Genomic DNA, 16,049 nt, shown 5'->3' on the forward strand with positions numbered 1-16,049 from the left:
GTGTGTGTGTGTGTGTGTGTGTGTGTGTGTGTGTGTGTGTGTGTGTGTGTGTGTGTGTGTGTGTGTGGTCTAACTGATTCAGGTCATCCTGTGTTGAATCAATCATTTAAAAAAACTTTTAACCTTAAGGATAGCTGTGCAAACCAATACATAACTTCATCCACCGTCGGAGTGAACATTCAATATAGTAGCAAATACTCAACAGTATGGAAACATTTTAAAAATATTGACAAAAATGAAATAAAAGTCTTTGATTTCTGGGCAGCCACATAATGGCGAGGTGGAGTCACAAGTTTATGGACATATTCTCATATTTTAACAGGCTAGATTGTACTCTGCAATATCTAACACAAGTATCAAAGCGTTTCAGTCTTTAGCTAAAAGCAGAGTAATTTAAAACGTAGATGTATAATTAATCCAGACATACCTAGTCAATGAATTCACAGTCAGAGGGCGTGGTTGCTGTAGGGATCAAACCTTTGACCTTTCCACTGCAGCACGGACAGGAGGCCACACTGTTCGAGCCATCAGTCTTTGCTGTTATGGTGTTTTCCACTGAGAGACTTTCACCATGGCAGACAGGACATACATTCAAATTGTAATATTAAGGATATAATCAATAATATGTATGGAGTTTCATATGAAAAGTAACCTCATCAGTCTGGCATTACAGTCCCAGGACCAGTATGGCCATTCACACCAGTTCATAATCCAGAGATACTGTGGGCTGTCAGGTAATGAGAAAAAAAAGAAAAGAAAAAAGTTCATCCAACTTCTATCGAATATAGATTAAAGTTTTGATTGTGTGTCTGAACTGCTGTCACAACCCGAAAACACATTTTTAAAATAGTCCAAAAAAAGTATTAAAAATGAAAGCTATTTGACCTCATTTACATGGTTGTTATTTCCAAAACCCCGGGGCTTTGTGCCTTCTCTTACTCGTAACTTCACACCGTTGTCTCGCCATGGTTACCGTTGCTAAGGCGCTTGTAGAACCTCCTCCATGATTGGAGCGTCTTCCCAGACCAGACCCAGAAACCCGAAGTGATCCCGACTATCATGGTCATCAGGTACTTGATCATGAACACGGTGAAATCTGGGGTCATGGGGGCGAAGTTGTGAACCGGGCACTGCACGGCGAACCGCTTACAGGTCTGCATGTGCCAGGTCCGCTGCCAGTGCTCCCTGAAGGCCTGCTCGTAGAAGTAACAGGCGATCACTATGGTGGCCGGTACTGTGTAGAGCACGCTGAACACACCGATACGAACCATCAGCTTCTCCAGCTTCTCCGTCTTGGTGCCGTCGTGCTTCATGATGGTGCGGATCCGAAAGAGGGACACGAAGCCGGCCAGGAGGAAGGACGTGCCGATGAAAAGGTAGACAAACAGCGGAGCCAGGACGAAGCCGCGGAGGGCGTCCACGTTGAAGATCCCGACGAAACACACCCCTGTCAGAACGTCGCCATCCACCTGGCCCATGGCGAGGATGGTGATGGTTTTAATGGCAGGGACAGCCCAGGCAGCCAGGTGGAAATATTGCGAGTTGGCTTCAATTGCCTCATGGCCCCATTTCATCCCGGCAGAGAGGAACCAAGTCAGGGACAAAATCACCCACCAGATGGAGCTGGCCATACCAAAAAAGTACAAGACCATGAAGAGGATGGTGCAGCCCTCCTTTTTGGTCCCCTGAGCCACTGTCCTGTAGCCGTCATCCTTGAATTTATCCACACAAACAACTTTATCCTCCAGGAAGAATCCAGCAGCGTAGGCTACCGCCACCATGAAATAACAGCCAGATAAGAAGATGATAGGCCTCTCCGGGTATCTGAACCGCCTCATGTCCACTAAATATGTGAGCACAGTGAATAAGGTGCTCACACAGCACAGGATAGACCAGATTCCCACCCACAGCCGGCCGAACTTCACTTCATCCTCACGGAAATACATGATGCCGGTCGGTTTAGTGGGCTCACACGGCGCCCCGCAGTCGTTGACCCCCATAAATTTGTAGCCCAAGTAGGTTGGCACCTCCAGCTGCAGAGGGCAGGAGAACTGGTACTGGTTGTGCTGGGGCGGTCGTAAATTGGGGCGCCCCATGTTGGGGGGAAGGGTCGCCAGCTCGCGGTCAAAGGGGGGAGACGAGGCCGGGCTGCTGGGCTCGGATGTGTTCTGGCCCACGCAGATCTCACCGGCTCCGTGGACCGGGAAAGCCTCGCAGCGGAGCCGCTCCGGCCACTGGAAACCGAATTTATTCATGAGGGCTTCACAACCCTGCCGCGCACGCTCACACAGGGACCGACACGGGGGGATGGCCTGCTCCAGCACCGTGCAGACTGGTGCATACATTGAGCAGAGGAAGAACTTCAGGTCTGCGGAACACTGGACCTTCACCAGGGGGTAGAACTGGTGCACTTCTAGGCCGGCGTCCTCCTGGTTCGTGTGGCCCAGCAGGTTCGGCATGATGGTCTGGTTGTAGGCGATGTCGGTACAAAGCGGGATGGAGATGGGCTGGCAGAACCCGTGTTCTGGGATAGATATCCCGCTCTCACTGTTGTAATGTTGGGCAGAAATGGATGTGAAGCACAGCCCGCAAAGCAGCCACATGATCCGCAGCAACACGGAGCCAGTGGTGGACCTGGCCGCCGCCATAGTTGAGGAGGAGGGGGGAGGGAAGGAAAAAACTTTGATCCAAGTAGGGCGACTTGAAAACGTTTGAAAAGCGTGGAAAAACTACATAAATTGTCGCAGCACTTATCTTTTAGTCCGAGTACTTCGAGTTGAAATGTCCGTAATCGTTTTTTCCTTGTGATTTATGAAGATTAATCCAAGTGAAACGTTCGTCGTGTCATGACTTCTTGATGGTCTTTGTAAGTGACTCCAAGCAGCCCACTCTCACTCCCGTCCCGGGGAAAATAACACTTAAAGTCCCATTTTCTTGAAGTAATGCAACCCCAAGTTATTCCAGTAAGTCTACACAAAAGCGTCGCTAGTCTACCGCAAAACAATACACGGATAAAACTCAAAAAAGCTCATATTTCCATCGTTTTCTGACTTGACTTCACACTGTGCGGCGGTTCACATGCTGAGCAGTTGGGAGTCCAGAGGCTCGCTCTCCTCACTCCGTGCAGATTCCACCGGTTTCCAGGCGCCCCCTCCATTCACAAGACCCCCCCGACAGAACGCGGGCGCCTTGAAACCGATGCGGCGTCTCAGCCAATCCTAGCATTTGTTTTCCTACAGGACTCGTTCTTGATTGGCCTTCACTCGCTATAGAAGGAAAATGTGTTACAGTACTTACATTACACCAGAATTTAACATAAAATGCATGTATTTTCCGGTAAGGGTTTCAAAAAGTCTTCTTAAATCGTATAGATGATTTATAACATTGAATAAACCGCTTTTGTTCTGTTTATGGGAAAGCAGCAGTATAACATCACCATTTCTTTGTCAATTGTCAAATACGTTTTTAGTACTCCATACTTTTACTGAGTGCTATATGCTGGTGCATTCATCAAAAACTATTTGGAATGCTATGTTAATTTATTTAAAAGAAAAATATACTACCAATGTAGAATAACCTTAAAGAGAAATGTACTATTAATTGTGTTGAGTTGACACAAATCCAATACTTTTTTGTAGGAAACACTGGACATGTGTGCTTAAACGCTGTCCCATAATTGTTTAGCAATTCAAAATAAATTATGTAATGGGGTTAAAAGCAATGGCAGATACGTCTGATCATACGCATACAAACAAGTCAGATCTTTGCAGAACAACTATTCAGTTTGTAATGCCTGTACAAAAGCTGCATGTTGGAGCAGCAGGATAATGTACATTATTCCATAACTTGATTTCTCTTTCCTATTCATCATGCTTTATCTCCTACATAAGCAATCCCTGTAGCACATGAGCAATTCTCTATGCATTACAGAAAGTTTACATCTGTTTAAGTTTACACCTTTTTTCCCATCTACACTGTTAGAGTGCAGCTGTGAAGTTGAGCTCTCTCAATTTCTTCACACAGTCACTCACTGTGCGCAGGACATGTAAACACATTGCAGCGCAGTGAGCAAACCATGAAAAAAAACTAAATGGATTCCAGCATCTTAACCACCCTGCCACAGCAAGCACCGCAAGTACCTGTTTCTGTTTACTGCTTAAAGGGTTACATTGCAAACAATCAGATGCGGCTCCTGAGCTGATCTGTATCTTTGGAGGAGTTAACAGCAACAACAGTCCCAGCAGTAAATTGGATTGACAGCATGATTGATCTGCCCGACGGGCAACCAAGTGTGAGAGGTGGTAGGAGTTTCCTGGTGGCCTTTCTGCATTTGGTGTGTTTCTACCCTGAGTGGGATAAAAGAGGGTGGGGGTAGGTTGGAGTGGGGGAAGGGACAGGAAGAAGAGAGAAGGTCGAAGAGGGCAGGGGGAGAAAGAGAAGGAGAGAGCAGGAAGACAAGCTGAACCAAAAGGAAACTTCAGTAGAGTTCCCCTCTGTAAACTGGCCTATACAAAATAAGAGAAGTTAGATTGAAATAGGCTAATTTATTGAGCCACTGCAGAGTGATATTTACTTAAAAACTGATTCAGGCGAAAACAAAATTCCTAATCTTAAAGAATATAAGTGCTGCATGTTGATCATAATGCAACTACAAGATTGGAAACATGCATGGAGTTTGAAAGACGGTTCTCCGAACAGAGACCACTTTGTCTCATTCAGCAACAACACTTGCATGAAGATTTTATTCCCAACATTTAAAAACTAAAAGACTAAACTTGCAGGCGGGGCAGCCAAACCATGAGCTAAAACTTAAAGGGGACCTATCATGCAAAATGCACTTTTGTACGTCTTTTATACATGAATATGTGTCCCCGGTGTGTCAGGGAACTCACCAAGTGTCAGAAAACACAACCCTCTCTCTTTTCCTCCATACCCAAATCTCTAAAAATTGAGCTGCAACGGATCTGATACAGACTGATACAGATTTGAAATAGTTCTGACGTCAGAAACGGGGTGCTCCGCCTATATGGGCAACTCTCCACCTATTAGGGGAATGAGAGGTTGCGTGGCATGGTAACACCATGGTAACACCATGGTAACATGACGCTCGTGCCTCGCCCCCCTCCTTTGCAAGGGGGCGTGGTCAGCTGCAGCTCATTTGCCACAGAATCAGCCCTTGTGAAGACAGGGCTGGAATAGAGCAAATAGAGCGAAATGAGGCATGGCTAAAATGCATGATCTGTTTTGTATTTTGAAAAGAAAACTTCACAGACATGTTTTATATATGTGTGGCTCTACAATATATTATTCAAATATAGCATGATAGGTCCACTTTAAAATAAAGCTCCGTAAAGCAGGGTAGAGCTGCAGATTCAGATGATAATTCTCTGTCGGCTCATAGCTGTGGGTGATCTCTTTCCATGTACACATCATTGTCACATTGTATTTGTTTAATTTGTTTTATTAAAAAAAAATGGAGTGCTTTAATTTCCTTCAAAACCATAATTAATCTTTTATGTTCTTCACTGCATTTGCCTGAATGTCATTTACTCACCATTGTCTACCTTGTGTGCATACATTCGTTCAATAATCTTCTCAACCCTTTTTAACTTCTCATAATTTCTTTTTATATTCTTTACATAATAATTTTAAAGGAAATGCTTTATTGCTATGTATTCACTGATACCGGACAAAACAACCTAAAGAAGTTAAAAAAAATTGTTGACAGTAACAGGATTTTTTTTCCTGAATGGTTTTGTCGATCAGTCATAATCAGTCACTTATTGGCAGCTCTGTCAGTTCTAACTAACCAAACTGTGTTTCTGCTATGAACACTGACCTCAATCTCATCAGAACTAGCAATAACCTCATTACTGAAAAGCTGATTGTATTGATTAGCAACGAGGCTGGTCCACCGGAAATCATATTCAATGATGCTGTCTCATTTTGGGTCAAATCTGTGACCACTCTGTTAAAGTATGCCAAGAAAAACATTATGATACATTATCTGAATGACAGAGATTATAGCTGTTGGCCTCATAGCTCAATTATCAATCTGAGAGATGAGTTGTATTTACGGGCCACTGCTTCTGATAAGAGGATTGGTTTCACTGGTTGTCCCAAGCCTCAGTATCAGAGCTTATGTGCAGCTATGTGGTAATTAAAGACCTCAGCTATTAAAGCTATTGATTAATAATGTTGTTAGCACAATGATTTCCCAGGAGGGTATTGGACAAATCACCATCTGAGTGTCACAGCCCTCAGAAGAAGTGATGATACACACTCAGATGAATGAAAGAAAGGCTTAACATATAGATCTGTGTATGGGTGGACGGATAGTTTTTTGGGTGGTTCCAGGCAGTGGCGTAACTATCGACGGTGCAGCCGGCCCAAAACAATATTTACACCGGGGCCAATCACAATCTGGTTACGCCACTGGTTCCAGGGCTTTGATATATGAAAAGCCTCATATAAAGAAATGCAAAATATTTAACTCTTGTAACACTGCTTGAAAATGTTCCCTAACATCTTTTTATTTTATGTATTGCATATACGGACATGATTCAAAGCATATAATTGCATGTTTTTATACATGCTGAACCTGATTTAAATACCTAACCAGGGCTTTTGTCTCGTGTAGCCATGATGAATCAGGTACATTCCTAATGACATAGAGCAGGGGGTCCAAACTTTTTTCACTGAGGGCCACATACAGAAAAACATACGAAGGACTGGGCCACTCACTAGAGGCGAGCTATCTTGCCTAATAATTTAAGTTATAAGTTAGCAAAATCAATCAAATGTAGGTACACTCTGCTTGATATTTGAATATGCTTTAAGAATTCAAACAGCCTACATCACTGCTTTCCATAGGGTTGGCCTCCGGCCCGTAGTTTGGACACCCCTGACATGGAGGAATAAAAACTGTTTCTAATAAATAATACTTCAGTGTCAGTAAGTATTTAAGAAAATGTATCTAATATTATGATAGTCATGGCATCAAAGTAGGTCTAACTAATGTGGAACAATATTAACGACAATATTTAAACCTTAAACCTGCAAACTATACTTAATTAATAAGGATTTTTTTCAAAAATCTCTATATAATTATATCACAATATGGCAAATGTATGCAAAATTGAATGATCATTTGGGATTTTCATTGATATTATTTATGTTTTAGATTCATGAAAAAATCCTAAAAGTTTAGCTGTGAAAATGATTTAATAATTGATTTCAATTAGGAGCTTAAGGTATTTAGTTGAGGAATGCTGGCCATGAGTCGGTGGACAATATTTGTTGGATAATTGATAACATTATGAGACGGCAATTAATTGCTACAGTATACACATGTAAACACATTGAATATATTTAATAAAACGTTATTAATACAGGCAAGTCATGGGGGTTTAATTGGGCTTGACTTTGATCTGTCAAACACACACACACACACACACACACACACACACACACACACACACACACACACACACACACACACTTGTTTCTCCACATGGTGTAAAGCACAGCAGTTAGCAGCCACACCAGGTCAAATGGACGCACTTCATCGTGTTAACTGTAGCCGTTTGTTTGTGGGTGTGTTTTTGTAGATGTCTGCAGTGGTCAAGCAGATGTGGGCAGTCCAGACAGTCAGTACCTGTTTGGGCTGCGGTCTGCTGCAGCTGGACATCTGCTGGAAGTGTTACACAAACAACAACTAGATTTACTGTAGACCAAGGTGAAATAAACAAAACAAAAAAGATTTTGATGGTTTTGACTGCGCTTGCTCAGTTCATGCTTAGCCAGAAGCGTGACCGCCATGCAAAGTATGTGAGCTACCGTGTGAAACCCAATCCTGAACAACTATTTAGATCTGGAGTCAGGGTGGAAAAACACAAACCTTTCAGTTTGGCCTGACGAGGTTTTCAATTTGAGCACGGCTTACAGGACATGTTGGCTGACCATGTCGGTCTAACCAGCATTAAGTGTTTTTGAGGAGTGAGAAAAAATGTCATGCACCAGGTGTTCATACTTTAATCCATTTATGAGAGATTATGAGTGATGTTAATGTCAATTATCTGAATATTTTTTGACTTTTTCGTAGTTTAATTAGAACAACTTAGAGAGATGTTGGGCCTAGTGCCCTTTATGGGACTATAAAACCACTGCTCCTCATACAGTTACATTTTTTATTTTAATATGCATACTGCTGCATTCTGTTCCACCAAATACAGGGGTTCGTGGATGGACATTTTAAGTGCATACTTCGACCTCTTCTAATATAAGTCTGGTTCTGTGAGTATAAAAGTAGCTATAATAGATATTTTATATTAGCAGTAAATCTACAGAGAATATTCATCCCACTCTGCAACTTCTCTCTGATTGATGGATCTCTTCACCGACTTTCAGCAAACAGTTTTAGCCCCAAGCCCACAACTTGTCTGTTTTGGTTCACTCCCAACGCTCTCTAGTCTTTTTTTCAGCTGCAGAAAGCAACTATTCATTAAGCTCTAATAAAGTCATTGTATGCTTCATGTCCTGCACCTAACGCAGACAGACAAAGTTAGACACTAACCATTTCATTGGCTAGTTTCATTTAGCGGATATAGAACAACGTTTTCCCATCAGCTCCCAAAACAGAGCTAAAATCGAGTGAATTACTTGGGTTTGAATTAATCTCTTGTCACAAACACAACTGCTGATTAATGCTAATGTTGGTCCATATCTGCTGGTTTTTCTACTCGCAAAAACTCAAAATAAATATTAATAGTACTTTTGAGGTGAGCTAGCGCCCATAGAGCTGGTAGTCATGACAACAATAGTTGAGGAAAGCAGAAATAGACCAAACAAGTGAGGCTAACATAGTTGAAAAAGGCCTCTGATTGGCTGAGGAGGATTCCGTTATGTCAGTGTTCAGACTCAGGCTGAGATGGCAGGATGAGTAACGGGAGTTGAATAAGGCCAGACGTAAAAGGTTTAACATGCAAAAGAGTCAAGTTCTGCTCTATAACGATATGTTTCTTCATTAGGCATGCCTCCTGCCTGGTTTACTTGTATGTGTGTGTATGTCTGAGTTATGGGTTGGTATATATATATAGCATTATAGAAGTATGTGTGGGACACTCGTCTGAGTGGGGGGAGGGGATATCGACCTTAAGAAGTCAGCAGAGAGAGAGAGGAATGCAGGCAGCTGGTTTGTGTCTGTCAGTGCAACACAGAGAGCCTACAGTACTGGACTACTCATACACACACACTGTGATGAAAGAACGATTTATTTGGACCAACAGAGTGTGTGTTCGGTCCAGTGGCAGGCAGCAGGAAGCTCACTGGCTGACATCTCAACTACTTGGACAAAAACTCCATATGAGAGTGTGTGGCCAGAACAGTCTAAGCAGTAAATTACACACAAAAATGTTGGTTGCAATAATAAAGTACAATCATATCAATACAGTCAAAGTATGCACGTTCTGTAGGTGTAGGTCAGAGTTGTATTTATGCTCCTGGCACACATCAATTGGCGGCTCAGCACTCGGATCACCTTACTAGCTGCAGACGAATGGCTGGGAACTCACACTTAAAGTGCAGTGAAAATGCATAAAACTTACAGTGCAGTCAAAAAGTAAAAAACAAAGACAGTGTTTTCAAATGTTTTGGCTTTGTACTATAAAGTTTAATTTTCACCTTCAAAGTATATTTTATTATCTGTTCACAGTTTTTAACTTGAATTTCTTGTAACTTATCAGCCAAGATGTACAGCATTATTAGCGTATGCGTGATATGCACTGGGCAATAAATGCAACAGTTCAGAGGGAATTATATCAAAAATAAAATGGCTGAGAGTCTTTTTCCAGGCTAGCACCACTGAAAGGCTTGGCTGTGTGCTAAATGCTAATGTCAGACTGCTAACATACTCACAATGACAATGCTAACATGCTGATGCTAAGCAGACAGAGCCATTCCCCTAGAATGGATTAACATCAACATGATACAATGTATAATAATAATACAGGAAAGCAATAGGGATAGGAATGTAATAGTGACATTACAGATGACAGATCTGTTAATGCCAACAATAAACCTGTTATATTAACTTTAATCCATATGGTTGTTGACATGATGACACATGGTGAATGAGTAGCAGCGGCATGAAAGCACTCAATTATCAGAATAGTCCTGAGTGAGCTGTAGGTCTTCATGTTATAGAGCCTTTAGAACTGAGGGTCTTCCAGCATGCAGGTCCATGCTCTGATACTGATACTGTCTGCCAGGTGGCAGCAGGGTAAACAGTTTGTGCACTGGGGTGGCAAGAGACCAAGATTATCATACAGCCGTCCACACAGACATTGTGTGTGGTAACTGGTAAGTGTCCTGAATGGCAGGAAGCTCACCACTAGTGGTCTGCTCCACTGTTCTTACTGATCTCTGGAGAGCCGTGTGGTTGTGAAAACTGCTGACCCTTTCGACAGGGATGTGGTCTTTTCCAGCAGCTTCCTGTGGTCCACTATCTTTTTTTTTAAGTATTGCTGATGTTTTGAAATGAAGACAAATGTATGCTTTACACATCTGCTTGTCCACGAGGGTCGCCACATGCACGATTGTCCGCATTGACGTCAATATGCAGCCTGTGAAAAGTGAGCCTCTGGACTTCATGCTGGTATTCTAACTTTGTAATGTTATCGGTGAGGCCTCTGATGGTTGTGGAGTCCATACATTTTCTTTATAAGCATTAGCAGATGTATTTGTGCGTAAACAGGTCACACAGTAGAGGGCTGAGGATGCAGCCCTGGCGGACAATAGTGCTTAGGGAGGGGTGGGGTTGACAATTCTCCCCACCCAGGGCATTTCCCTCAGGAGATCAAGGACCAAGAGTGAGGTGTCAAGTCCCAACGCCATGTGACCATAACTTCAGGCAGTGGGTCGCACTCCACTAGATTAAAACGGACTTTAAATGTATGCATGTTTAATGCATGTTTAAGTTGTTTTGTTTAGGGACAATCTGTGTACATTTATTTTGGTAGAGTACTTAATGCACTTTGTGATGAAAATCAACGACAGAGTAACGGTTACATACCAATGTTGCCATCAGAGGAGTCCGTCTGTAGTCTGAAACAGTCATGGGGAGTGACAACTGTGTGGTCACTCAACACTGGACAGTTACTGAGAACAGGTTTGTCCTGTTTCAGTCTTTTCTTGTCTGTTGGAGCCGGAGAATGGAGATATGATCTGCTTTCCCAAAGGCAGGGCGGGGGGAAGTTTATACAGCAGCGCTCCAATGTGCATTCACTTCTGGTAGGTATGTTAACATGCTTGTAATATTTTAAGATGAAACGTTTTCATGTTGGGGCTGTAGAAACTGGACGCTGCCTCTGCATGGGCATTCTCCAAAGCAATGATAATATCATTCAGTTCATCCATGGCATCAGCTTTTTCCGCTTGTTGTGGAATGTAAACTATAGTTAGAGTAATTGAGCTGACCTCTCAGGGGAGGGAGAAGAGTCTTACATCTCAAGTTATGAACTACATAAGTGAACCTTGTGTAAGCTTGTGTGGTGGGCATATATGTAGCTTCATTAAAGCCCCCTCTTACAGAGTTGTGTCACCGTGGAAAACACATAATCAGGTTCTTAATTAGTTTGAAGGGTTCATTGTTATCTAGGGAATAAGCATTAGCTAGAGGGATACTTGGAAGTGGGCTTTAAATGACCTATTCTTTGTTTTGCAAAGAACTAACACATGGGAATTTATGGTTGTTACTAGTTGGTAGTCGGTTGTGACATTTTGTTTAGTGTCGGTTCAAATTAAGCTTGGCAAGTAACAGATTACATAGACTTTTTGTACACAAAGTGTTCCTAGGATATCATCCGATTACCAATTCCATCCATCCATCTTCTCCCGCTTATCCGTGGTCGGGTCGCGGGGGTAGCAGTTCCAGCAGAGAGCCCCAAACTTTCTTTTCCCTGGCGACATCAACCAGCTCTGACTGGGGGATCCCAAGGTGCTCCCAGGCCAGCGAAGAGATATAATCCCTCCACCTGGTCCTAGGTCTACCCCTTGGTCTCTTCCCAGCTGGACGTGCCTGGAACACCTCCCTAGGGAGGCGCCCAGGTGGCATCCTAACTAGGTGCCCGAACCACCTCAACTGGCTTCTTTCGACGCGAAGGAGGAGCGGCTCAACTCCGAGTCCCTCCCTGATGACCGAACTTCTCACCTTATCCCTAAGGGAGACACCAGCCACCCGGCGGAGGAAACCCATCTCGGCCGCTTGTATCCGCGATCTCGTTCTTTCGGTCATGACCCATCCTTCATGACCATAGGTGAGGGTAGGAACGAAAATGGCCCGGTAGACAGAGAGCTTTGCCTTCCGGCTCAGCTCCCTTTTCGTCACAACGGTGCGGTAAAGCGACTGCAATACCGCTCCCGCTGCTCCGATTCTCCGGCCCATTTCACGCTCCATTGATCCCTCACTCGAGAACAAGACCCCGAGATACTTGAACTCCTTCACTTGATTACCAATACATTAAGTGAAAAAGGTGATTGTTAGAAGGACTACAATTTCTATACATTTAAAAATAAATAATTATATGCTGCACATGTGAACATATTACAACATTTCAAAACAAGAGTTACACACAGTTGGCTCTAATGTTAGCTTTTACTGGTTGGAAATATCCAACATTTCTTAATGTGAGGCAGAAAACTGAACAACATCAAAGTGCAAGTTCTGAAAAGCAGGATGGTTTGCATACTTTCCAGTTCATCAAGATTATTTTCTTTGCAGAGAGGCATCCCAGGACGAAAAAAATATAGTTCGTAGGATATGAGCCAACTGCTTTAAATTTCTGGTCCAGTCCAACTAAATAAAGGACACATTTGTAGGCAGGTTAATTTAATTTAATTTGTATGGGTACTGCTGATGCAGTTAAAGTCTGCAAACACTAATGTGATAAATTATTCAAATCCTTGATAATGACAGCATTTTCACAGCTGGAAGGCAGAACTTGTTAAGGTGAAATTAGACTGTTATTAACTATGGCAACAAACTGAAGCTACATATGACCTCTCATAGACTCGCTTCAACTCAGTCATTTTCTTGACTAAACACAATAGTCTCTACTTCCCTTCCCCCACAGCACACACACACACGCACGCGCACACACACACACACACACAAACCCACGGACTCACACACGCACGCACACACACGGCAGTCTTTGAGGTGATGTGCTAATTGATGCAAAGTAATGGAGGAGGTGAAGCCACAATGGCTGCCCCGCTAATCTTTACACAGAGCTTTTTTTGCTTGCATGGCTTGTATTCAGTAAACTTAAAGTTTCTGGGAGTGTGTTTTTGATTGAGAATTAATACAGAAAATTGAATAAAGACAGCTGGGAAGCAGAGAACATAAAGCATAGGAGCAACGGGAGGAAAAAAGAAACATGAAGAAGGAAGAGGATTAGGAAGAGGGGGGGGCCTCCTGCGGTTTCGAGGTCAAACACACAGCTGTGGTCATCACCTTACACTGCAGGGGACTCACACACACACACACACACACACCCACACCCAAACACACACACACGCACGCACGCACACACACACACACACCCACACACACACACACACACGCACACACACACACACACACACCCACACACACACACCCAAACACACACACACACACACACACACACACACACACACACACACACACACACACACACCACTGTGATCATCACCCTCTGTGGGAGTTTGACCTAGGCCAGATGGTCACCGCTCTCTCTTTTTATGACCCTTTTTTCTGTCATGTCCACACTAAGCCAGTGTTTTTCACACCTAAAAAACTGAGCTTTTCGAATACGCTCTCCAGAGTGGAGTACGTTTCAAAACACCAGTATAGCATTGTAGCGTGAATGAGGGAAACAATGCCGAATCAATGATGTATCAATAACATGCTTTCACAGGGAGTTGTATACTGAGAAGACACCTTTCTCTCGCATCAAGCTCTCTGTGATGGCACATTTTAAATGCCAATGGAGATCACAAACAACTACACAAACTAAAGCAAACAAATGGTCTGTGGTGGGTCATTACAAAAAGAAAAAAGGTAAGTCTAAAACCACTTCGACATGAAATAACTTCTTATTGTTCAATTTGATCTTTTAACAGCCTTTTCAAAAAAAAATTCAAAAAACTATTCTACAATTATTTAAAAAATGAATGTTAAAACTTTTAGTCCAGATCCTCACTTCATCAGGCCAGGTTGAGGCTTGTTTATCAGGATGATCCAGAGGTGGTTGATGTTGTCTCCCTTATCCCCTGTCCAGACAAACAGCGCTATGCACTCTTTATCTTGCTTTTGATCCAAATTCCAAAACTCTGCAGTGCGCCATTTGTCTTAATCCTTAACTTTAGCCTGTTATGTGCAAACCCTTGCATTATTTTAATGAAGGTAGTAATGTGAAACAAAAAAACAAAACAGAACCCATATACAACTTATTCCAGTTGATGATGTGTTTATACATCCAAAATACCTTTAGAGTTATCTTCCAGTGTGCATTCTCACAACTTGCATCCTATGCAGGACATACTGGTGGTGCAATGTCCATAATGGATACATCTTGGTATTATGGAAACATTTTAAAATCAATTAAGTCAATTGACTTAGTTTAAGTTGTCTTAATGTTGTTTTCCAAGAAGGTGAAACTTCCTCTATCCAAGAAAGCACAACCGTAACATATTTTGTGTACATGTTACTGTAAATAACACTGATACAGATGCAAGAAAAATAGTGTATTCTTTTGTTGTAGTCTCAGTCTTGACCTGCAGGATGAAGACGTGTGTGTGTGTGTGTGTGTGTGTGTGTGTGTGTGTGTGTGTGTGTGTGTGTGTGTGTGTGTGTGTGTGTGTGTGTGTGTGTGTGTGTGTGTGTGTGTGTGTGTGTGTGTGTGTGTGTGTGTGTGTGTGTGTGTGTGTGTGTGTGTGTGTGTGTGTGTGTGTGTGTGTGTGTGTGTGTGTGTGTGTGTGTGTGTGTGTGTGTGTGTGTGTGAGAGAGAAGATCATGCCAAATTACTCTGTGCCTAAAATGTTTTTATCAGGCTCCAGACATGTGTTTCCAATGTTCTTTAAATATGCTGCCTACACACACGCACAGTACTTTCATTGCCAGATAGTTAAAATCAAACCCCTCCCTTGTTGTCTGAGACCAAGTTAATTTTTTCTTCTTTTGGCATCAGACTACAAACTGATAAAGACAGAAGTGCAGAGCTCACTGTAGGTGTGTATCTGTACGTGGGAACATTAAATTGGATCTTACACGTGCTGCTATAAGATACTTTGAAGATTCACCTATTGAGAACACACCGGTTACATCTGGTTGATCTAAAATAAGAGAACAGCCAACCTTTGTATTAGGCTTGTCTTTGTGTCTGTAGTTAACCACTTAAAAAAAATCAACTCCCATGGACTCAATATTAAAAAGCCATTTAAGAAATCACATGATCTCAGAACTCTTAATCAAGGCAGGATGTTTAGACATTAATATGATTTTTTGTAATATGATTTTAAAGACAAAAAAATCAAATCAATAGCAAGTGGACTAGTGACATATTGTGTGCGTGTGTGTGCGTACGTGCGTCTGTGTGTGTGTGTGTGTGTGTGTGTGTGTGTGTGTGTGTGTGTGTGTGTGTGTGTGTGTGTGTGTGTGTGTGTGTGTGTGTGTGTGTGTGTGTGTGTGTGTGTGTGTGTGTGTGTGTGTGTGTGTGTGTGTGTGTGTGTGTGTGTGTGTGTGTGTGTGTGTGTGTGTGTGTGTGTGTGTGTGTGTGTGTGTGTGCCTTACAGCCAGGCCGCAAAGACACACAAGTCTGAGAAAGTGGTTTGATTGACCACAATGTCGTGAGTAGCAGCAGAGTAGGTAACAAACACATACAAACACACACACACACACTGCACACTTTTTAATCCAGGCTGTGTTGTTTCCAGCAGCAGTAGACGTTTATGAGGATGTGGACGGGGGAATACAGGCTGTTCAGGTCACGACATGGGTTTACTGTGAA

The 16,049-nt window shown here is 42.7% G+C and overlaps 1 protein-coding gene across 1 annotated transcript; it reads right to left on the reverse strand.

Moving 5' to 3' along the window:
* Positions 1-3,408, reverse strand: LOC117466824 (frizzled-7-like). Its single transcript, XM_034110299.2, has one exon. The coding sequence runs from the start codon at positions 2,646-2,648 to the stop codon at positions 948-950; it is 1,701 nt and encodes a 566-aa protein (XP_033966190.1). The 5' UTR covers positions 2,649-3,408; the 3' UTR covers positions 1-947.
* Positions 3,409-16,049: the final 12,641 nt, after the last annotated feature.

The sequence above is a fragment of the Pseudochaenichthys georgianus genome, chromosome 21 (assembly GCF_902827115.2).
Source record: "Pseudochaenichthys georgianus chromosome 21, fPseGeo1.2, whole genome shotgun sequence".
Classification (NCBI taxonomy): domain Eukaryota; kingdom Metazoa; phylum Chordata; class Actinopteri; order Perciformes; family Channichthyidae; genus Pseudochaenichthys; species Pseudochaenichthys georgianus.

What these genes read in the sequence shown, in the direction of transcription:
- LOC117466824 (XM_034110299.2), bottom strand. Translation starts at nt 2,648, where the DNA reads ATGGCGGCGGCCAGGTCCACCACTGGCTCCGTGTTGCTGCGGATCATG.